The sequence below is a fragment of the Ambystoma mexicanum genome, chromosome 8, assembly GCF_040938575.1.
Source record: "Ambystoma mexicanum isolate Mex_15411 chromosome 8, UKY_AmexF1_1, whole genome shotgun sequence".
NCBI lineage: Eukaryota > Metazoa > Chordata > Amphibia > Caudata > Ambystomatidae > Ambystoma > Ambystoma mexicanum.
The window spans coordinates 1,464,728,442-1,464,753,597 of record NC_090929.1 but is presented as its reverse complement, the minus strand read 5'-3'; the positions used below and the strand labels follow the sequence as shown (position 1 = coordinate 1,464,753,597).

The 25,156-nt window shown below is 46.3% G+C and overlaps 1 protein-coding gene across 6 annotated transcripts in view; it reads right to left on the bottom strand.

The window, feature by feature from the left end:
* The window catches only part of POLL (DNA polymerase lambda), an 810,864-nt gene that overhangs the window by 623,293 nt on the left and 162,415 nt on the right, over positions 1–25,156 (bottom strand). For all 6 annotated transcript variants that reach the window (XM_069611635.1, XM_069611636.1, XM_069611632.1 and 3 more), the window contains exon 3: positions 1,468–1,765. In XM_069611635.1, the coding sequence (XP_069467736.1) occupies positions 1,468–1,765 (298 nt within the window). The remainder of the gene's footprint in view (positions 1–1,467; positions 1,766–25,156) is intronic.

The window sequence follows — 25,156 nt, the reverse complement described above, 5'->3', positions numbered from 1 at the left end:
CAAGCCTTGTAAAAGTACAATGTAAATATGGTTTGGCAAAGACATCTGCACATAATATGAGAAATGTTTAAATTAAACGCAATTACTGAGTTTAATCAGTTCAGATAGTGTAGTACCTGCTCGCAGGGCGTCGAACTAGGAAGATAGCTGAACAGAGCAGAATCAAGTCACAGAGGCTCAAAACAAAATACAATGACACGAAGGAAAAAGAAACTCCTATGTTGTGTGATCGAAAAGGATTTGTTTATGCTCGTGTAGAGAAGAGGCGTCTTTACATTTCCATGGAGACATGTCAATAGCTTGCGCACAGAGGACGTTGACACGAGATGTGCATTGGCGTTGTGAAAAGGGCGTAAGTGTCTAGTGATGCCAGTTTGAATGGCGGGCGATCTATATTCTTGCCGCGAGGGCACTTGAACTTAAGGCGCTTTATCAACGGATAAGATTAGCACAAGATGGCGGTTCCCAACCCGTTGTTTTCGCATGTGTAAATGTGAGGAAAAATAAGGTAAGATGCAAAGGAAGTTTTTTTAAGATCGATTACAGTATGCTTAAAAAAACATGCTGCATCGATTGGGACAGTCACATTTCTGAGTGAACTATCCCTTTAAGGGACTAATGGTGAGGGACATTTTGGTTGACACCTTCTGCGGTAATACCTCACGACCTTGTTGTGTGTGGGTTGCTAAGAACTTGAGAGATCTTGATTATAGGAGCCACGTATTAACTTTTGGTCGCACCAATGTAAGCATCTACGGAGATATAGAGGCCCTCAACTCCGTTGTTCAAAATTACAATGGTAAGGTGAGCTTACACATTTAGTGCGCCCCATAAATAGTATCATATCAGTCATGCACAGAACCGAGTATTCTCAACAAAAAAAAGAAGTCTTGAGGAATATTTGGAATTGCTTTATTTGCAAATTACTGAGTAGTCTGCAGCAAGCTGAGGACACATCCGCATGAGGTTGGATTGAGCCCATGACTTACCACTAACCTGCATTATGCTCTTCTATTCACGCAAGTGAGCAAGGCCTGGATTTGAGAAAGGCAAGTCAATTTTTGCCGAAACACGTGTCATCCACTAAAGGTTACAGTAATTTGCAAATAAAGCAATTCAAAATATTCCTCAAGACTTCTCTTTTCTGTTGAGAATCCTCGGTTCCGTGCATGACTGATATGATACTATTTATGGGGCACACTAAATGTGTAAGCTCACCCTACCATTGAAATATCCCTTTAAGGCAACAACAGTGCTGTATATAAGTCAAAACGACATACACAGATACACTGTAAAAAGCAAAAATATATGGCTCACTATCCCGCTTCCCTTTATTTACCTTCAAAATTACTGCTTTTCTTTCATTAAATAATCTCACAAATAATCTAAACAAATATCCATATACGTTTGACATTTGAGGATTGTACACAAATTATCAACAAATGTAATCTTATGAAATGTCTGTACCGGTCTGATATGAAGATACGGTAGCCAGTGGTGTCCACCATCTTGTTTTCTTTGATACACAAGCTCAGCCATGCAGATTTCACCAGCTGTGTCTCTGGAGGAATCTTATCGACTTTTAGAATTCGAAAGGCACGGTCACAATCCATCCCTTCATCCACAATGATGTGAGTTACTTCAGAGGAAAAGGAGCTGCAGACTTTGCCCCCATTCTGTATGACCTGCTTCTGAAAGATTTCTGTTCTAGCTCGGCCAATACCAGCTTGAATTACATAAACTGTTAACGGTTTCAGCCAATCGTCTGAAAGAAGATAAAAATATATATCATTTGTTTCAATTTGAAAAGGTAGAGAGGGTGCAAGTACCATCAAAAATAAGACATCCAAAATACACTGACACAATAGATGTGTGCAGAGTAGGAGTTAGTGCAAGTATTGTACCATAACATTCTGTAAAAACACTGCTCTTATATAAGAGGAAGGGATAATACTATCGAGACCCACTTTAACAGGGGACAGGAATAAAGTAATTAAAACAGCTATAGTACATTTTCAAACTCACATCCAATGAAAATGTCTTTTCTTTGTAAATACTTCTCCAGTCAGTGCATTCCCGCAGATTAATAAACTTCCTGCAATTCCTCCCATTATTAGAAGACCATGATTGCACATGTGAAGTAAAAGGAATTATGGGTGTGTGATGAATGTATTTCCCTGAGAAACTAAAATATATATGTATAGACTATCGTTTGAGGGCTTCTGGATGAATACAAAAAAACTAGTCCAATTGTTTATTTTTTATTTTTGATGAATGTAGATTTTTAGAGCATAAAAATGTGTTCCAGAAATCCTACAAGCAATAATGAACTATTCTGAGCTAATGATTTATCCAGCAAAATATTGTCTCCCAATATATAAGCTTAGAGTAGACATCACAGCTGTACTTGCACAGATGCTGTGGGAAACGAGGAGAGAACTACCTACACTTTTTATTAAGGGACATATTTCCTGAGAACATTTTTGACAAAAGGAGGTTACAGATGACCGTGTAGCCATCATCCATATTTTGTAGGATGTCACGGCTTGTAATATCTACTAGCCTACTTGCATTGGCTATAAGATTTTATGAAGGGCAGGTACCATTTGCATGGTACTTGACCTTGCTAGCGAGTATGCAGATGTTTAAAACTTTTATTTGCCATTTACTGGAAAAAATCTTTGACTTCAGGAAATAGTAAATCAAAAAGTGTGCATATGGTGACACGCACCATTTTTCAGAAAGCACTCGTAACTATTTTGTCGAAATGGGGCAAATGCATTTCTTTTAGGTCACGTATGTAAATTAAGGCACTCTCCCTGCAGGTCTAGTGGGATTTTTAAGAATTTGAGGCCTGGATATACTATTCTTATTAGAACCACAGTAACTCATTTATTGGCAGTTGAACAGTTCAGTAGAGTTATATTACTTTCTTACAGCACAGCTTCATGCACAAAACAATCGATTTTGAAACAGACCAATTGGAAACCGATTATCAAATGCTTGCCAGGTAGTAGCAAACTTATAGCTGCCTCACAATTTCAAGTATTCAGTTATATCAAAGTTGTGCCTAAAATTTCTCTTTATGTTAGGTGCATGCAATGCCTGTCCAGCATGTGATGTTGGATTAGAGAAATATGTTGGAAATGTAATCACCTTAGTCAGAGAAAACTTCAACCCCCCCCAATCAAGGTAGAAAAGATGGATCTGTTGTGTTCCAAGAATGCCTTTTTTCCCTATAAAATATCCTGAATCAATGTGATTATGGAGCATGGATCTCAATGATGCTTTTGAACACCATAAATCTATTTTTCATTAGAAGTGTCTCACATGCATGCCTGGTGTCTAAATGCCTCCTGCCAGACCACAGGTGTGTGGCGCACAGTGACCATGGGGGTGTAGGTGCCACCACTAGATCCGTGATGCAGGGTCTAGGCTGTGTGGGGAGCATCCCCTGGTCAAAAAAATAAGAAAACATGCATTCCCAAAATAATGGCATCACTGCTTAATGACATTCAGAGACAGAGAAGCTGATCAATGGAGGATGCACTGCCCGGCACAGACCTCCAGAGCTTCTGTGCATGCATGAGGCTCGAAAAAAAGCCAACATGGTGGCCAGCTTTATGGAACCTTAGTACTTAGGGGACCTGCATGCATTCCTCAATTAGAAACACATGTAATAAATATATATTTATTACAAGACAATCCCCACACTAACATAGAAAATCACCAATCTATGAAGACCCTCACAGGAGCCAGGGACAGGCGCATATATAGCAAACTGAAAAGAAGCCCAAGTGCTGGAGTTTGGATAAGGAGTACGTTTGGTGAAAAGAGAAGTAGAGGAGCAGAAGCAGGTGGTCAAAGGAGGAGTAGAGGAACAGGCTGTGGTGCAAGGAGGAGCAGATGGATTGGAGAAGGACTCTAGGCTTTATAATCACTATGGTGGTGATCTGTGTAGTAAAGGGTTTGTGAATTGAAGGAGAAGCATCCTGAAAAGTTGATAATATTGAAACAAATGTTGTATGAACTGCTGCATAAGTGTTTAACATTATCAACCAAGTGGTTTTGTGTACTATGGCCGAAATATAACAAAGACCTTTTTCTTGTTGAAACCAATGAAGCAAGGAATTATTATAAGCTGAAAAGAAGATGTTGGTTAAAGGACTTTATCACAAAGAGAAGGAAGGAACTTTGATGAACACGTGTGAACTGTTGGTTAAATACTATCTTGGAACTTTTACTTCCAAAGTGAAACCAAGCCCACAGGACTGAAACCACCCTCCTGGATCTTAAAAATTAAATTGATGACCTAAAGGATGCGGCAAACCAGCACTCCTCTTACTGCTCGACTTATCAGCAGCATTTGATCTTGTGGACTACAGCACCCTTTGCCACCTCTTGACATCCTCACTCAACCTTTCCACTAAGGCTACAGCATGGATTGTTCAAGTTTTTTCAGAATAAGCATGCGCCAACCCAGATACTATAAAATGTAGGGTCCCACAAGGCTTCTGCAATTCTCCGACCCTGTACAACATCCTCATGAAGCCCCTGTTCAAATACCTGGATGAACTAGGTGTAGCATACACCAATTATGCGGATGACACGCAGGTGCTCATCCCCCTCACAGGAGACTATGACACAGACAATGAAAACCTAAGCGCCATATACACTAAAATTCAAACCTGGATTACGGAAAACTGGCTTTGTCTGAATGGGGAGAACTACTTCTCATAGGCTCCCCAGCTACCTTAAAAAAGTTTAACGGGAAGTACAAATCATTCACCATTGATAACACCCCTATTCCAGTTTCTCACGCAGCACAAACCTAGGTGTCTTCCTTGAATCCAACCTCACCATGAGCAGACAAGTAAATGGGATTGCATCGGCCGCAGCATAACACTCAAAATATATCAACGCAGCCAGGCCCTTTCTGTCCGAACAGAATTGCCTCACCATCGCCAGGGCGATAATCGGCTCCCGATTAAACTACTGTAACGCCCTCCTAGATGGCACTGCAGCTAAGAACATAAAAAAACTTCAAACCATTCAAAACAATGACCTCTGGGCAACCACTGGCATCTCAAAGAGGGAACACATCTTGCAACAAGAAGACTAGTCCATTGGCTCCCCGTTAAGGAGCGCATAACCTTTGAAACCCTTGCCATCACTCACAAGTGTCTCAATAATATAGCTCCGAGGTATCTCTCCCAGAGTTTGGTTAAATCCCACTCAGATAGACCAACGAGAGCTGCCTACTCCAACCGGGTCATTGTTCCTAAAACCCTGAGGGCACGAGCAGGAGGCTCCAGCTTCCCATTTATCGCCGCTTCACAATGGAACTCCCTACCAACCCACCTAAGAACAATGGACTCACATACTGCTTTCAGGAAAGCCATTAAAACATGGCTATTTGAATAACCTGGCACCCCAGCCAACCTTGCTTGTTCCTCTGTCCTTTTTTATATACCAACACCTACGTACCGTTAAACCAGCTTTTGCTGTTTGGTAGAACTGGGCGTAACCATGCTTCATTGTAACCCACAAGCATGCCCTTTCTCTCATGTAACTAAGACATTTGCTTGCAACAGCACCTCAATGCCCGTGGGCTGTAGTGTGCTTTATAAATACAAAAATAAATTTAAAAAATTAAAAAAAGAGATTTGAACTGGAAGTTTGTTAATAGACAGGATTTCATGAACTTTTTATCGGAACATTTCAACAGAATCTTGCCTAAATCTATGGGAAGGGAATTCACCCAGATTGGAAGGAGAAAAAAAAACACTGTCTGTGATCTGAATATAACTATTGAATTGGGGGGGCGTGGCTACACGGCTGCAGGGTAGGACGCGTTTCCTGAACACTCCTGCAGATCCTTCACTGAGACAAATCGTGCTTTAACCATGGACGACTGCAAGCACACCCAGGGATGCATGAATATTATGGGCAAAGAATGAACAACAATACGGAGTGTTTTGCAGAACACCGAATGCATAACGAGCATCTGTAGTGCCGAAGAGCTCGTCCCGGCAAAAATGGCGGACGACAGAACAAAGGAAAGGGTCCGGTGACATTGCAACGCTACAGGAAGTGTAGCGTGAGAGGAACAAAAGCGGCACCCTGGATGTGGACTTGGGACCCGAAGGGCTCGTACCGGCACTGCTGAGGTGGAGGAGCGCGGGTGAGCGGGCGAGGCCCTCTGAACGGAACGTACCGAAGAAGGAAACTACGGGACCCAGAGCGTCGGTGTGCAGGGTGGAGAACGCCAGCACGGCGAGGAAGACAGTAAGCAAGATGAATCCACTGCGGCATCCAGCCTCCGAGGCAGGTGGGAGAGGACCTTGCACCACTCACGATATCTTGACCCGTGTGCACTGGGGCAGAAAAAACGTGCAGCGACACACAGGCATCACCCCCTCGCATGTCGGACACGGCCTGAGATACGGTTCGAGGCGCCAGCCCTGAAGGGGCATCCTAGCCGTAGAACACGCAGCGTGTACCTGCTGGGCCCGCTAGCACGTACATTGGCAGATTGTGGGGGTGACCGCTGTGGGCTTATGGCATGGTGAGCGGGCGCACATTGTGATGGACTGTGCCCCCCATCCTTAACGACACTGGGAGACTATGTGGGAGTTCCCCCCATCCTACGCCTGGCACTCGCATTTGCAGCGAGCTGGGTGGACCGGAGGCAGCGCGACCGCAAGAAAGGCGGACTGCGGAGAGTCCAAGCAGCAGGGTGCAATTTCACTTGCTACAGCACCCGGAGGGCCAACAAACAGATGATTCGGCAAAGCAAAAGGTAAGGAGTGGGGAAGGGGGAGTGAAGGCCCTATTTCAGACATACTGAATACATTAATAATGAGGGCTTCCTCCCCCTACCGCTCCTTGGAACCCTAGGGGGCTCCTGGACCGCTCCTGGCGCATGGTGGAGCTGGGTCCCATGCTGGCACTGGGAACTGATGTAGCAGGCACCGCCTTGTAAACACAGAAAAGGCCGCAGTGACATGATAAAAGGCACCCACAGCTGGAACGGAGTGTGTGCTGAATCACACACAGTGGGAGTGAGACTGCATTAACTATTCGGTTGGTAGGTATGGGGCCTCCCGGATAGTGGCCTGTTGTGGGCACACAAGAGTTGCGCATCGCAGAGCCGCCCAGGGCCAGAGACCGGACACACTTGGAAAACTGGACAAAGAGAGACAGGACGGGCATCAGCGAGGCTCTCAGGGAGGAAGAATATCACTGGAGCGCCCTCCTAGGGCGATATAGTATAGCGGCTAACGAGCCGAGCACCCACTAGGCGGCAACGAAGCACTAGCTGTAGCCAACAGGGGGTGAAAAACAAAAGAGCCCGAGGTGCCGGGGGCTGAAGAGGACCCAGAGTGACTAAAGGTGAAATGTCGTCCAAAGGCGCTAAGATGAAAAATAAACAGACTCTAGAAACATTTGTGGCGAGTCAGACATCCCAGACGCATGGTTGAGTGGACAGGTCAACGGAGCAGCCCCAGTCGCAAGTCAACCCAGAACCCAGTAATCAACAAATATTGGATGCAATTGGGGTGCTCCAAACCAAAATGGAGGGCAAGATTGATGCGGTAGCAATTGACCTGGCACTGCTGCGTTAGGATGTTCGTACAATCGCTGAACGCACGAGTAAGCTTGAGGAACAGGTAAAGGAAAACACAGAGGTACGGGCACAGATGACAAGAGACGTGGACATTCTGTTGCAAAGAGTAAAGCTGCTGGAGTACACAGCAGAGGAGGCGGAAGGGAGGGCCCGTAGAAATAACATACGTATTGTGGGCCTGCCGGAAGGTGCCGAAGGTGCAGACCCCACTAATTATGTGGAAAGCTTACTGCTGCAGGAAATTGGTGCAGGAGAACTCTCTCAGGGGTTTACAATTGTAGGGGCCCACTGCTCCCTTGCGAGGAGACCAGCCCCGGGTGCGCCACCCAGGCCAGTGATAGCCAAGATGCTTAATTACAGAGACCGGGAGAAGATACTAGCCTTCTCGAGAGCAGGAGGGAGAATTCAAAGGGACTCAGCAAAGGTGGCTGTGTACCCTGACTATACATTTCAAGTCCAGAAAAAGAGGGCTGACTTCATTACCACAAAGGCCAGGCTACGCAAAGCGGGTCTCAGGTACATGCTTTTATACCCTGTGAAATTGAAAGTGATCTACAACGGCAAATCCCTATTCTTTGAAACGCCTGAGGAAGTGCATGATTGGACAGGACGCAGTTACCAGAGGAGCCCGAGACCGGCCACGGACCGGGAAATACTGGGGCGGAGGTATGAGCTGTAACGGTTAAACATATGACCAAGGTCCTGAGCAGCGATGCAGAACTTTGAATTGTCGCGAGATGTGCAAATAGAACGCTATTACTAATCATGATGTATCAATGGTACAGGAGAGTCACGGGTATTGTGGAGGTCAGGTTGCAAGAACGCCAATGTAATCCCACGCCCCCCCTTTAGAGTAGTCGAGGACCAAGTTATTAAGGTCCGCCCGTAGAGCAGCAGGAAACTTGTCTCACGATAAGGGAAATGGAGCGGGAACGGGATTATCCCAGCATGCATGGCATTGCAGGACTAGTTATGTTGCTAATAGTTGTTGGGGTGGGAGTTGGATATTGAATCGGGGAGAGGGAGGGTAATTGAGGGCCTGACACAAATAATAGCAAGTTGCATCAAACCTCTCCCTAGGCCAGCTACAGGTTGGTGGCCTCACAAACTTCCCAATACAAGCAATGATGGCTAACAAGATAAGGACCTGGAATGTAAGGGGGCTGAATAATTATGTGAAGCGCAAGAGAGGGAGTATGTATATCCGGTGCCATAAGGTGGGAATAGCATTATTGCAGGAGACACACCTGGACAGACAGAAGCAACAGAACCTGGAGAGGGTGTGGAGAGGTGTGCTGGTGGGCTCTACATATGACATATGCGAGAGGGGTCCTTATTTGGCTAGGTCCGGACATACAAATCGAAGTACTGGCAGTAAAATCTGATAACAAGGGGAGGATGTAATGGTGAATAGGGTACTAGAAAACCAAGAGGTTTGTGTAGTGAATACATACGCCGCTAACCATGATGCCACAGTTTTCTTTAGATCATTACATGCGACATTGGGGCTATATAGAAGTGGCACTCTGATTTGGGGTGGGGACTTCAATTGTACACTGGACCCGGCTATAGAGAGGTCGGATTCCAGGCCCAAGAGGCCATCTTCCCCCACCACCTCGGGCAAGGGTATGAAATTGCTAGCAGAACAGTTTAATCTGCGAGATTTGTGGAGGGCGGAGCATGGAGAAAAGCAAGGGTTTTTCCATTATTCTGCGCCGCATAAATTGTAAACCAGGATAGATTATATGTTTACAGGAAGGGAGAATTCACCGAAAATCTCAGAAACGCATTATCTAGACAGAATACATAGAAGTGAACGAGGGGAGCGTAGACAAAGTGAGCACAGTATGGGGAGCATATAAAGTTATGATAGCTGAATCAGGAGATGTGCAGAAGGTACTGGTGAGGGAACTGGAAGCCACTGAGAGGGAATTGAAGGAGTGGGAGGGGGAGGCCTTAGTGGACGGCAGCAACTGGAAGAGATGATAGCAGCATTGTGACAAACCGCCCTTTCACAATGAGAAAGGCTTGGGAAGTTTAATTATGCAAAATACGTAGAGAGCAGTCATGTGCAAGGAGATAAGCCTGGACAGTTGCTGGCATAGTTGGGAAAGCGCGAGACTGCCAGGCCTCCTATTTGTTCAGTCAGGAACGTGAAGAGAGAGGAAATAGGGACGCAGGAGGGGATAAACAAGGTGTTCTCGGACTGCTATAAAGCATTATATGCAGCACCCCAGGGCGGCACAGACGAAGACATACAAGATGCACTAGACCAGATTGACTTACCCAGGCTGGAGGACTCCCAGGCAGAGTCGCTGAAGGCCCCCATTATGCCAGAGGAGGCAGTGACCACAGTCAGATCCCTTCCAGGGCAGAAGGCATCGGGGACGGACGGTCTCCCGGGTGAGTGCTACAAAGCATATGCAGATATTCTGGCGCCTCTCCTGGCTAAGGTGTACAATTAATCATTTCAGGCCAAGATACTGCCAGCAAGCATGAGAGAGGCCCTGATAGTGCCTCTGCTCAAAACAGGTAAAGATGGCACCGACTGTGGATCCTACAGGCCCAATTTCAACCCAATGAAACCCTGTTTTTTCTCTTTAAATTCCCCATGATAGGAAGGAGGATATGACCTTCAGATTATACCAAGGAGAGGCAAACAATCGCTTCCAAGCAGCACCAATTTCACAACCTGTGTGCAAGTACAGGTAAATATGAGTACACTGTGAAAAGAAGCTTTGTTGATTAGTCACACTAGTTTGTCCACCAATTAGCTATGCAGAATTTAGTCCAGTTACTTGGATTAACATTCCTAAATTTTGGATACACTGAAGTTCTCCTATTATCCTTTGTCCACATAGGTCTCTGAGAATACAAATACGGGACCTATATACAGAACCCCTAGGCGTATCTCTACGACGAGAACATGCAGCATTAAGATTCTTTCCTCCTATGGTCAACCCATTCAAAATGTACTAAATTGATAACGGGACCACCAGATTCGCCATGTGTTGCTCCTGAAGTGTCCTGGCACTCAAGAATTGGGATTGAGAGCCGGGAGATAAGAGTACCACTGGCGCTATGAGTTTCCTTCCAATTGCAATTGTAAACACATTTTTACAGAATTGTAGGCTCATTCTGGACGATATGCCGCTTACACACCTTATGTCTTTTACACAGGGTCCCTGACATGGAGCCCTGATGAAAGCGGCAATTGAATAACCTGAGACCGCCAACACGTGAAGCCCAATAAGGGACTGATCAAATATCTATTGACTATCACCCTTTAAGATCTAGGTTCACTAGATCCTTCCACGTTGGCCAATATTGAAACTGGACCCTGACACAGTATATTAACGGGTACTAATTAGACCCGTCAATTCCCAGATGTTAACTAGGAACACTGGACATAAAAGTTTGGTTGAACACACCTGAATCTCAGAAAATAATGTTTTTCTTCTATCAAGCTTTCTTTCAATTAATTTGATTGTTTAATTAGCTCTACTCATCCATTGTTCACTGGTTTAGAGGATGTATACTCAACCTCTTTGTAATCTAGAATTTTGAAAACATTTTAGCATGAATTGATGTTCACAAAGATTACACTCCTTTTTGAAAGATTTTTGTTTTTATATTGTTCATTTTCATAAAAGAATATGCCCCTTTTGAAAGGATTTTGTTTTCATATTGTTTGTTTTTATAGAAATTGGTTCTCCACAAACATTTTGGATTGGTTTTTGATTAAAGGAACCATCACTAAACACTACATTGTTTGATCCAACTGTACTAAACAAAACATGTGACTGTTCTATCTCTATAATTGTTGTGACTTTTTATGTGAGTACAAAAATTAATCAATTGTGATCTATTTTACAGTACTGTTTAACTTACACTATTATGCATGAAAAAATACACTAGGAATATCGTTCTCTTTTTTCTTTATTTCACTACTTGGTTGATTTATGGATTATTTAAGTGGCTGATAGCTATAGAGCCTGTCCAATGATCTCCAACTACAAAGACTTGCATGTATAAAATAGCTCAAAGTAAGATCTATTTTGTGAATTGCTCCACTTTTTTGCCTTGGAGCACTACATAGGGATACAACTTCTAGTTGACACTGTTCTTACTGAATCAGGACAGTAAAATCCTGACAGCAGTCCTGGCAGGCTGACTCCGGAAAGTGATACGCGTGCTGGTCCATCCGGACCAGACAGAGTATGTGCCGGGTAGGAGCATCTCGGAGAACCTGAGGCAACTCCACCACGTCATTTACAGTACAGCAGACAGGCCCATACACGGTGCGGTAGCCTCACTAGATGCTACAAAGGCATTTGATTCAGTGCACTGGGACTAGTTGTATGCCACGATGGAAGAAATGGGAATCGGCCCTCAGTACATGAGATGGGTGCGTCTTATATACACAGTACCAATGGCCAGGGTCAAGACAGGCAGGAGGTACTCAGTGGCTTGGCAGCTATACAGAGGTACTAGACAAGGGTGCCCGTTGTCCCCGATGTTATAGATATTGGCAGCGGAACCCATGGCGGCATATTTGAGAAAGGAGTATGCAGATGTGGGCATAGATATTGATGGGAGTAGACACGTGGTGTCGATGTATGCAGACGATGTGCTGTTGTACGTGCGAGACCCTGAGGTGAACTTGTAATATATGTTAGAAGTGTTGGATAACTCTGGCAAGCTCAAATGTATCAAAGTAAACGAGAAGAAATCGTGCCTGTTCCCAATAGCTGCTGGCTCATTCCCTTACCTGGTGCAGAACTACATTTAGATATCTGGGTATTAACATCCACTGTGACCCCTGCCAGGAGCATGAGTATAACACATCTCGCTCCAAGGCAAACCTGGATGCTTCAATGGGATTCTGGAGCAAGCTGCCCTGGTTGGTGATGGGAAGGGTGGGGCACTGCTAAAAATGGTCACACTGCCGCGACGTATGCACTGCTTTGGGAATGTCCCATATGACATACCAGGATGCTTCTTCGGGAAGCTGGAAAGGCTATGCAGAGGGTTCTTGTGGAGGGAGGGGCGGCATAGGGTAGCTCTGAACACATTGCAGAGGCCATATGATCTGGGAGGGCTGTGGGTGCCGAATTCCGAGCTCTATTCCTTGGCATGCCAACTGCAGCACGTGGTGAAACGGATGGCCGAGAAACCTATAATAGAGACAACACTACTAGAGCCCACACTAAAAGGATGTCCCCTGAGAGACCTCATATGGGCCCCTGCAGGGGGACGGACGAAGGGCTGCTACCTGTTGAAACTGGGAATGCGTATATGGCACAGGGTTTGCAGGGTTGTGGGAATAACTGTCCCGCTCTCCCGCAGATACCAATAAGGGCGGCTGTAGGGAAGAGAGAGAGTGATCAGGCTTTGGTAGAGCCAAAATGGGAGGTGCAAGGAGTGGCAACGGTTGGTGATCTGAGGGGACAGGGGAGGTGGAAAACCTTCAGAGAACTGCGGGAGGAATCGGGATTGTAGGCGGGGCAGTTTTCACTACACATCAGAGTAATGGGGCTACTGCAGATGGCCAAGCACTACAGAAGGGGATATTGCAAACAAAGATGTTGAGATGTTACTCGCAGCGGCAGAAGGTGGGCATGAGGTATCCAGAATTTACGAGGTCCTGCTGGACTGTGCTTCACAGGCTGTACTGAATTGTAAAAGCAAATGGGAGAAGGAATTGGGGAGGATATTGGAGGAGAGGGACTGGGGGGGGGGTTTATGCAATACCACAAGAAGGTCTCCAGGAATGCCAGGCTACAATTGATACAGCTATATATTATGCAGAGGGCACATCCCACATCGGCTGTGGTCTCCACATTTAGAGGGGCGGAGAAACAAGTGTGCCCAAAATCTAAAGAAGAAGAGGCAGGGCGCACACACATGTTCTAGGGATGCCCGGTCATACGAGATCTTTGGGAGAAGGTATCATCCAAGGTAACTAAGGGCGGCACTGAATTAGATACTGGAACTCCGGAAGCCTGCATGCGGGGACGATATAAAAATGCAAAAGACAAGCCACTGAATAAATTGAGGGATTTGATATACATTAAGGCCAAGCGTGTCATAGCCATGGGTTGGAAAGATACGAGAGCTCCGCGCATAGACAGATGGTGGAGAAATGGTGTACTGCAGAAACAGGTGTGTGGCAAAAGGCAATTAGAGTGCAAGCAGAAGAATAGGGGATAGGTTTACAGAGATGGATAGCGCCAACAGTAACACTGTTTGCAAGCACGGAAATTAACGGAAGCATGCTACTGGGGTTGGAGGGAAATGCAATAATAGAGATCAACTAAATGACGGACGTGCAGGCCGGGGGGAGGCGGGCAGTGCAGGGGGGGTAGTTAGGAAGGGTTGTGTGGCTATTGTAGTTGAGCTTGTTGCTCTGTGTGTTTTTGCAAAATCTAATTAAAACTTTTTTTTAAACTATTGAAGTGAAGCAGAGTCTCTGGTGAGCTTCTGACAATTATCTGCTGCAACGGATCAATACTGTGGATAACTTAGTGTAAGCAACAAGGACTACTAAAACCGAACGGAGGAGAGGAGCAGAGTCTCTCTTCGCTGACTGTTGCTGGGACCGGAAAACACTCTGCCTCCTGCTAAAGCACGCAGGCAGTTATAACCTGGCTCCCTAGCGAAGCGTAGCGGAATGAAGCAGAGTGTCCGGTGTTGGGCGTTGGCGGAGAATGGAGAAGCCTTTGAAATAACACTGAACGGTAAGACTAACAAAAAACAATGTTATTGGAACTTAACTTAAACGCCCCAAAAATCGTGCACCACAACACCCTGACTCTCTCACAAACACCAACAAATGATTCCCTGGGAGATATGATCTTTGAGGAGAGCCCGCGGGATGATCGCTCAACCCCCAAACTCCACAAAATCGGGTCAGACTGGAATGAACTTACACTTTCAAAGCATACCTAATAACCCATCATGCCCGTTTACCATAGATGTAAACATTGAAAGTTCTACTGCGTGCTACATGGACGCACCGTCTCTGCAAGTAACTGATGCCCAAAAAAAGGTCAGACATACCATTGAAATCAAACACTCAAATACTGGAGACGGCTGATGCAGGGCATTGTGCATATAGCAAATCCAGATTGGGGGTGACCCCAATGGACACAAACAAGCAAGATCCCTTAAAGAGCTCAACTCAGTTAGAGGAACCCGAAACGGATAATCCGACTTTGGCGAACCCCGACGGAAGTCTGGGAGAAGGAAATCTCATTAAGTTGTCCACTGGGGTCCCTACAATGGTGAACAACAACGAAGGCCTAGCCTCTTGTGAAAATTTGTACGAAAGAGAAACACACGTGGTGGAGGCCTCTATAGATCTCAAGGAAACCACTCCAAAAAGAATGGCAGACATGGCTATGAGCCCGACAGAAAGATATATTTTGAAAGGTCGCCCTCAACCCTTAGAACAAACAAAAATTGGCAAAGAACTTATGCAATGGAAACAAAGAATCGCCAATGGTGGAAAGGCCATGCTGAGACCTATCACATATATTGGCCGAGAGAGAAACATTTGGAAACCACAAAAATGATCACTAACACATGGCCTGGGGTCATCAAGTGCCTTTTTTTTTTACAAAATGCAACATCAAAACAAACTGAAGCATGGAGGTGCTTCCAATTTCATGACAAACAAAGACAAAGGATGCAGAACATGGAAATCTCTGATGCACTATTACTGGAGAAATCCTTGCTGATGGAAAAATCTACCGAAAGGGTGGAAGTATGAACACAAACGATGGACTGTGGGATGCCACCCATTGCCCGGGGGACTAATACTTAGGAGCAAAAAAAAAACAAATCAAACAATGCAAACACAGCAAGATGTTAGATTGCAGACCACTGATTATCTGGCGACAACGCCACCAAGTACTATGGAGCAGCAATTCAGGGGTTCATTGAGGATGGCAAGGACCAAACATTGTCTCAAAAAGATAGCTTTCTTATGGTATCAACAATGACGTCAATCTTAGCACCCTTTATGAAGTTACACAAGGACGCAACTGACACCTTAAAAGATCACACTAGGCTATTGGCCATGGTCCATTCAAAGACAATTTTCATTGAAGGCTTCATCACTGCTTTACAAAATAACATGGACAACGTTGAACAGCGAATTTCCCAACTCTTACAGTCCATATCAGAGCCAATAATGAAGGAAAGGAGAGACAGATGGAAGTCTCATTAGGGGGGGCCTGACAACCCTTCCGACCTAATTCCAGAAACAGCAGAGGAATTGTTTGGAAATTGAAAGGCAAGAGTTCAATTACCAAGAGACGAGATTCCAAATATTCCAGGCTTGGAAACGTTAAAGAAGGGTCCCAGAATATTATAAACAGAACTGCTGCCCACTAATGTAATATGAAAAGAAAGCAGCCTGGTGTCACCCGCACTAGTGGTAATGCCAGAGTCGACAAGTAACCCTAAATTGGTGGATAAAATGCAAGAGGCAACAACTGGCGAAGAACCTGCCAATCCTCCTCAATTTAACACCTCAAAACAAAAACAGTGCACCCAGCCTCAAGAGAATGATAATCTATTTGAGGCTGGCCGACGATCCCAGAAAACATAAAAAGCCGGAAAGGAGTCCCAAATTGTCACGAAGGAGCCCCGGCCTGACGTCAGCGACAGACAACCAAAGCCAGGAGCAAATGATGGCCAACCACCTAAAGGTAACAAGCTAACAAATGGCCTAGTAAATACTCTCAATTTGGGAACACAACGGGTCCTCAACTCATTGGAGAGCATGACATCAACGAACCTATGGAGCCTAAAATCTGTGAAATATTCTTTAAATAAGGAAAGGCTTCTCCAAACAACTAGCAGCATCTAGCAAGCCCGCCCGGAAGAATACGCAACCTGAAAGAAGGACATCTAATGTGGCGCAGACTGGGAAAAAACCAAGCACATCAGAGAGCACGAAAATCAAACAAAAGCAGATCCTTCATTAGTAACTTAACAGCGCCAAAAGAAGGATTGCCAGTAAACGTCATCAAACCAGCCAACAAGGAGAACAAAAAAACCTCCTCTCTTGAGGAAAAAAGTACTCAACTGGAAGGACCAATATTGGTGGATCAATCGGATACAGATCTAATGGATTTATCTACCTATCCGATTTCTGAAGAAGACACATCAACTTCAGAAGCTGAAACGGCACTGGAAGTGTCCGCAAGTGTTGAACTGTTGAACTGAGAAACGCTGCTGGCTGTGGCTTGGAAAACCTACATGCATTGTGTTACTTTGGATTTTGCTGGTGGGACTAGTAGGAGAGAGGAAGCACTGCGTGCCTCCAAACATGTCTGGCTGATGTGCCTGGGACTTGGTTATTGGAAGTAATTAACCCAACTCTTATCTAGTGTTACTTGCTTGTACTCGCTGGTATTCGCTGGGTATTTGTACACGCTGTGTCTCACGAACGTTACTGCACAAATTAAGCACACACCCTCTCTAATTTATTGCCCGTTTCCATAGCCACCCCTAACGCACTGTCGACAGCTCCTCCTTCCCTGCTCTGGATTGGCCACAGATAGCTCAAAACATCCGGGCACGATCGGCCACCAGGGGGCGCACGGATGATATCCACCTCCGTGTGAGCTCCTCGCCCAACGGTCCCTGAAATGGTCTGAGCCCCCACTTCGGGACCCCCTACCCTAGAACCATCGGTTGGTGGAGGCGTCGGAACACAACCCCCACACTGTGGAAAAAAAGCGGAGAAAATCGGACGAGGATTGTTGATTTACGAGGTTGTTAAGGCGTACCACGAACACAGCGACGGAAAGTGAAAGCAACCTGCAGGCCGAGTGCAGCCAGGACGAAGCTCGAACAAGCCCCGAGCTGCAACGCTATCAATATATCTACAATGAATTGAGGACACAGCGGACAGCGAAGGCAGCCTGATTGTGCACTCCTATCGGAGCGGCGTTCTCACGCCCGCGGCCCGACTGAGTGCAGGGCCCAGATGCGATGTGGCGCTCTGGCCGCCGCTAAAGGAAATACAGCGGAGGCCTTCACCGCCCACTCCCCGAGTGCCATTCTCAAGATCACAGGTACCCAGCCTTTTCCATTGGGCACGCAAGTGGTGAAATGTCCTGTGCTCCGGCCCGCGGACTCAGAGAGCGCACGCCCCTCCCCCCGAGTGACTGCGGACGAGCCTGAGGGGGAAGTGTGCTGTCCTGGGAATACGATCGGGGCATGCTACCCACCATCCCTCTCTGCGCCCATTCCGGCTTGCTGGCGTGCGTCTCTCTCATCAGTGAACTCACCCGTGCAACGGGAACATTACGGCAAATCAGTACGGGGGTATCCCGCCTTTACATAAAGTAAATTTCACACGCAAGCAAGCGCAAACGCATGGAGAGCCCCCTGGTGATCATATTCCATGGAGGTCCAGACATCGGTCCCTACAACGCCCACTTGACGGGCTAACCATTCACTATGTGGATAGGCCCCTGGCAAGATCGGATGGACAATCGGGCAGGAAGCTTACTACATATGTTCCAGGAATATAGGGCGCCATGCCCACGTCGAACCGCCCCTTGTCCAGCTGGCAACGATCTGTAGGCTATTTAGAGGTCTGAGGGTTGGGCCCCCACATCCTGGGGCGTGTGCCCTCTCAGACGTGATTTGTTCCCCACAGCCCAAAGTGCTTACATCTATTAACTCTCGTAGTGGTGGTGATCCCCAACCCGGGCCACGGGACCACATAAACAATAGGATAAGGCGCGACAACGGCTCACAACACCTCCTGGTGAGCTCCTGGAATCATTCTGAAGCCTCCTTGTCTGTCAGACTTACACCCACGCTGCATTGCTCTGAAACTAGACTACAGGGTGCACTAGTCTGAGCTAGTAGTGTCCACAAAATAAGTCCAGCCAAAGAGAGTACTTATTAATAAAGCCGACTGCTGCCTGTTCTTCACACCTATGCATATATATATATATATATATATATATGTCTCATTAACCAACCTCCTCCTTTAAGAACGCTAAGGAAAAACTAGCGAGATATCAGTTCCACCAAGCCCCGGACACATCCCCGTTATCTGGGTATATGGTCATGGCCTCAAAAGGATCCGAGGCGGCTTCGACCAAAGCGGACATCGCTGATCTGCTCACGGAAATGAGAAGTATGAGAGCGGATATTGGAAACAGAATTGATAAGATCACGAATAGAATGGATAAAATGGAGGATAGACTTGAGGAAGTCGAACACAACCAAACCTCCTTGAGTACGCTTGAGATGCAAATAGAACAGCACCTCGCGGAAGTTTAAAACAAGGAAGAAGAGATCCGCCTCAAGGTTGATGACCTGGAAAACAGAGAACGCCGCAACAACGTTCGGATTTTTGGCATTCCCGAATCGGACGGGGAGACTGAGTCCCATCTTAAAAAAACCTTACATGACATTCTAAAACAATTGTTCAAAGACGACACGGTAGATGAGCCAAAAATTGATCCGATTCATAGGGCTGGCGGCAAACCAGGTGCCCAGAGATCGGTATTGGCCCGATTCCATAATGGAAAGAGCAAGACTGAGGCCACAGATTACAATAGGAGAAGCAAATATCATTATTTTTCAAGATCTATCTTCCCTTACATTGGCCTTAAGAAAAAGGTGTCTGCCAATCACTAAACTCCTCAACGAAAAGGGGATACGTTACAGATGGGGATATCCATTCTCCCTCGCATTCGAATGGGAGGGCGCTAAGATGAAACTGATCTCTGAAAGAGATATCGCTAACTGTATTACGGACCTGCTGGGGGCCCAGGCTACGGGATCAGCCGCGACCAAACAGAAGGACGAGAATGGAGAATGGCATACAAGAGGTCCCCGTCGTAGAAAAATGCAAGGATCCAGGAAATACAGAAAAATAAATGCCTCCCCGGATATGGAACATTGAACCTCTTCTAGGTCCGATCGTCTACATCAGACTGTACTATCTGAACTCGAGGATGAAACGAGGTTGACCGGCGGCAGACGAAAATCGCAAACGTCAGCCACCTGCTGCAGATTGGCGTGCGATCCCACTGAGTCAATGTATCAAGGGTAAAGGGGAAATATTAGATATGATTTGGTTTACGCCCGGTACGTGATAGTCCAATGGACGCCGAGCAGCTGAAGGATGATGGGAGGTGCCTTACCTCCTATCATAACTGATTTTCACGAATGAAGGTGAGACTCACAACCCCCCTTACCCCGCCCATACCACGGTGGTCATACCACCTACCAAATGGATATATGTAAGGCTTCGCTCATGTGATGGGAGTTTAATGCGCTCTGGTTGACACTTGGGACGGGCGGGGGGGTGAGAGTTTTTGAGCCACCTGGGTAAGAGAGAGACTTGTGAATTGGGAATGTGTTGTAAAATGGCAAAATGTTCCAACGTGTTAGCAAATGTTTGTATTATAGGGGGAAAGTTGGGGGCTCATTGTCACGTGGAAACACTTTATAAATGGGACCGTTCGCTGTACGGCTCCCGCTGGTGGTCCGAAGACAGCTGGGTGAACATAACCCAGTTGAGTCGGACGCCGTGTGGTTTGGGGGGTGGGGTGGGTGATAATGCACAACCTAAGGGGGAAAAAGGGACGGAACAGTATGCGAGGGGAAAGGAGATGGGAATACCTAGGAATTTCCAGTCTGCTGAGCACCCGGAATATGAAACGGACCCACTGGAACCGTTTTGGTTTTGGCACCCATGTACAACATTAGACACGCGACTCGAACCAGACTCTGCGATAGGGAGACAGAGGCAGTTATTGGGTTACCTATTACAGGAAACCAGCAATGGCGACGACACTTAAGGGCTATAAACTACGTATATGTACACTCAATGTCAAAGGCATGAATTCCCCCACGAAACGCTCCTTAGTGGCGAGAGAATTTAAGAGAACCAACATAGATATTATGTTCTTGCAGGAAACGAAATATCAGAAGGGGGATGAGAGAAAGATCCCCAGCGGTCAGGTGGGACATACCTTCTGGAGTTCGGGGGTTCTGAAAAGAGCTGGGGTTGGGATTCTGATCCGAAAGACCCTCCACATGAAGATCCTCAACTCCTGGTCCGACACTGAGGGCAGAGCCCTAATAATAGTAGGATCCATAAAGAATTCTGTGGTAACCCTTGCTACAATTTATGCACCTAACCAGGGCCAGAAGAGATTCCTCCTTAAGACGACTGAATGGTTGTTTCACAAAGCACAAGGACACACAATCCTTGGGGGGGACTTTAATATTTGGATGGATTGCATCTTGGACAGGCAAACATCATGTGACACCTCCCACCCCGCCCAGGTGAATGCAACTGCACACATCAATACAACCCTTGCCCTGTATGGCCTTTCGGATAGCTGGCGCCACCTACATCCAACAGACAATGGATTCACCTTCCGCTCTCTCCCCCATGACACACTCACTAGAATAGATTATGTATTCCTCTCTGAAGCCCTAATGAAGATACTCCAGATGGCAGACATACACCCCATTGCATGGTCGGATCACGACATGGTCGTGGTGGACCTAGACTGGGACGATCTTGTCCCACGCAACTCAAAGTGGAAATGCAATGAATCTCTGTGGTCTGATTTAGTCTTTAGGGAGGAACTAGAAAATGAAATCAAACAATTTTTCATAACTAACGATAATGGACAGGTTGCAAAAACATATGTGTGGGAAGCAGCTAAAGCCACATGGCGCGGGATCCTCATTAGAGAAGGGGCCAGCAAGAAAAGAGAACGCACTCTAATAGAGACCAACATCAGAGAAAAATTGAACATAGCGGAGAGCCAGGCGCAGTCACAACCACGTAGTCGATCCATATATCTTGCTGAAGCCAAGGAACTTAGAGAGGAGCTGAAAGCCCTAGAGATAGGCAAAGTTACCCAGACTTTACAATATATGAAACAAAAGTACTACGAAAAGGGTGACAAAGCTGATGCCCTCCTTGCGGCATGGCTTAGGGCGCAGCGGGCGGAAAGATGGGTAGACATGATAGAAAGGACAGATGGCACTTTAACCGAAATGATAGAATCTTCCCCAGAAGGAATACAAGAGGCCTTCGCCTTCTTTTATGAGGACTTATATACCAGTGACCCCCCCCCCCCACCAGAGAGCGTAGATACTTATCTCAGGGAAAGCAGACTCCCGACACTCTCGCACTCGGAGGCTGAGGTCCTCGATGCACAAGTCACCGAGGAAGAGGTCTCAGATGCCATCAAACGTCTTAAGGTAGGGAAGGCACCGGGAGATGATGGATTCACCCCTGGCTTCTATAAGGCGTTCTCTGCTTTCCTCACTCCCTTCCTGGCGGCCCTATTTAATGACATCTTTGAGACTGGCCAAGCACCCCCAACATTCACCCAAGCCCTTCTAATGGTCATTCCGAAAGAGGGCAGAAACCCAAAACACTGTGGGTCATACCGCCCAATATCACTTTTGAATATAGACGCTAAAATCTACGCTAGGGTTATCGCGGCCAGACTGGAATCATACCTACCGAGGTTAATACATGCGGACCAAGTCGGCTTCGTGATGGGTAGACTGGGCGCAGACACTATGAGGAAGACTTTACACCTAATACATGAGGCACAGGGAAGGCAAGATGATCCTACTCTCCTATCATTAGATGCCGAAAAGGCGTTTGATAGAGTCGATTGGGAGTTCTTAGAGAAAGTTCTGATCTGGATAGGTCTCGGGCCCAAACTCCGCTGCGCCATCAAGGCAATTTATACATCCCCCAAAACATCGGTGGCTGTAAACGGAGGCTATTCGAGGTGGTTTCCATTGGAAAGGGGAACCAGACAAGGCTGCCCTCTATCAGCCATACTATTTGTATTGTCCCTTGAACCGCTGGCACAAAGTCTGAGACTTGACGAGAGGGGGGAGGGAATTGTAGTAGGGGACCAAGAATACAAATTAGGCCTATATGCTGATGACATCCTTCTGCATACAACCAACCCCCTAAGCTCCATACCGGCAGCTATGGAAATAATTGAGGAATATGGCCAATTGGCAGGTCTAAGGATCAACACAGGGAAATCAGTCCTCCTTCCACTTGACAAGACTAAAGACGCAGAAGTGGAGCGATTTACATTTCTGGGGATGAGGGTCAGCCTCACCACTGTGCGCTACTTGGGTATCAATGTGACCCGAGACCTGCAAGACTTATTCGTGGCCAACTTTCCTCCGATACTGCATACAATTCAAAAGGATATCGAAAGGTGGACAAGGCTCACCATCTCATGGATGGGACGCTTGAACACAATCAAAATGGTCATCCTGCCAAAGTTGCTATATTTGTTTCAAATGCTCCCTATCCAAATGCCAAATGAATTCTTCACAAATGTAACAAAGACTCTCCACACTTTCCTATGGCAAAACAAAAAACCAAGAGTTCCCGCTGCCCTACTCCATCTTAGAAAAGACAACGGTGGGGTAGGCCTCCCAGATGTTGAGCTCTACTATAGAGCAGCCCAGCTAAGGGTACTGATCCCGCACGTCAGGCAGCAAAAAGAACCTCAATGGATAGGACTAGACAACTATCACATACGACCCTTCATCATAGGAGAATGGTTATGGGTACCGGGGCCCCAATTACTTAACAGAGTTAAAAACCACCCCATCCTCGGGACCATATGGGCCATATGGAGGCCAAACAAAGGGATGAAAGGGATTACCACTTGGCCCTCCCCCCTGACACACCTATGGTCTCCGGGGATTAGAGACGATATCCCGGATCCAGGCAGCTATGATTCTTGGTACGATGCAGGCCTTGAAAGGGCGGGGCAATTGTGGCGAAATAACGCATTTATCACCATTCAGGAGTTGGAGGAAGCTCTAGGAATAGGACCACTTTCAGTGTTCCATTATTTAAGGCTCAAAGGAGTCATGACACGGAAGGTATGAAGGAAGCTCTGCAGAGAGATCTTACTCCGTTCGAGACCATTCTGGATACCCGCGTAGGGTCAAAGGGCCTTATAAGCGCAATGTATACGGCACTAGTTGAAGTTAATATAACCCCCTCAACCGCACTAAAGCACAAGTGGGAAGCTGATCTTGGGAGACAACTCTCCCCTAAGTTATGGCTAAAGATATGTAGGAGAACAGCGAAACCATCAGTCTCATGTCAGTATAAAATGCACGGCATTAAGCTACTATACAGATGGCATTATAACCCACTCAGATTAGCCAGAATGTTTCAGGATGTGAGCCCTCTCTGCTGGAGGGGTTGCGGGCAGAAAGCAAATTATTGGCATATGTGGTGGGGGTGTAGAGCGGTTCAAGCATATTGGGATGAAGTCCTCAGCTGGATCAAAGACCTCGAAGAGGAAGAAAGGGAGAAGCGACCACTCCTGATTCTATTTGGGTTGGAGGAGACAGATGAAACACTGATTAGTCTACCCAAAATGACCCATGGCCTCCTCTTAGCAGCAAGGGCATGCCTCGCAACCGTGTGGAAAAGAGCAAGCCTACCAACGAAAGCGGAGTGGGTCAATATCTCCCGTAACATTTTCAACATGGACAGACTAACGGCAGCCATTCACGGAGACCGCACCTCCATTGACTCTGAGTGGTCTGCATTTCGAGATAAGTACATGTCGTAAAACCAAGTGTGATATAGAACATGTCTGAAAGCCATTGTTTCGAACAAACATCAAACCACAACTGAGTCTCTGTTGTCACCTAATGTCCCAATGTCTCAGCATCTGAATGTATATACGAACACCTCTCGCAGTCTTTACTCGATATTACTGTTTACCGTATCCGTCAGGGTTGGTGGGTGGGGGGAGGAGGGCGGGGATCAAAGCGGGGATTTTTGGCATCAAGAAACATGTAACGCAATGTCATCACTTCCTTAAACCTTCTTTCCCTTTCCCCTTCTCTTTTTCCCCCACCCCCTCCCTCCATCCCACCTCTCGCTTTCTTTCTTTGATTGCCATGTTACTTTGTTATGAGTGTACCAATATCCATAATGTCCCTGTTTAAAAATCAATAAAATTAATTTAAAAAAAAAAAAAAACATCCGGGCACGCGCATCACAAGTGTCCGCAAGTGTTGAACTGTTCGACGGTGCGGCGGGTGGACGGTGAAGGGACTTAAGATCAAATGTACTGAAAGTAAGTAGATATTTTGAGTAAGTAGATAAGAGTGTGCTCTTTATGTGGATAACTTTGGTACATTTAAATCCTGTTGAAATTGCTGGTGGAAAGTGTTTGGGATATTGAAATGTGAGCTGTATTAGTGAGCCTATGTAGTGGGAAAAGCCTCTCCGACATGAAATCAAATGCGGCACTAGATGGAACAGTGCCCATCCAATTACACGATTCAAGCGTCGAGGAGACCATCCCCAATGTATATATGTCCTTGGCTAAGGAACAAAAAATGGATGGTAACACCGTTCCTTACAGCTCGCAATCCTTGTCAGTCAAACCTAACGACAGTGCGGGTGCTCCTTTGGGCACTCATTTATGTGCTAAAAATGTAGGG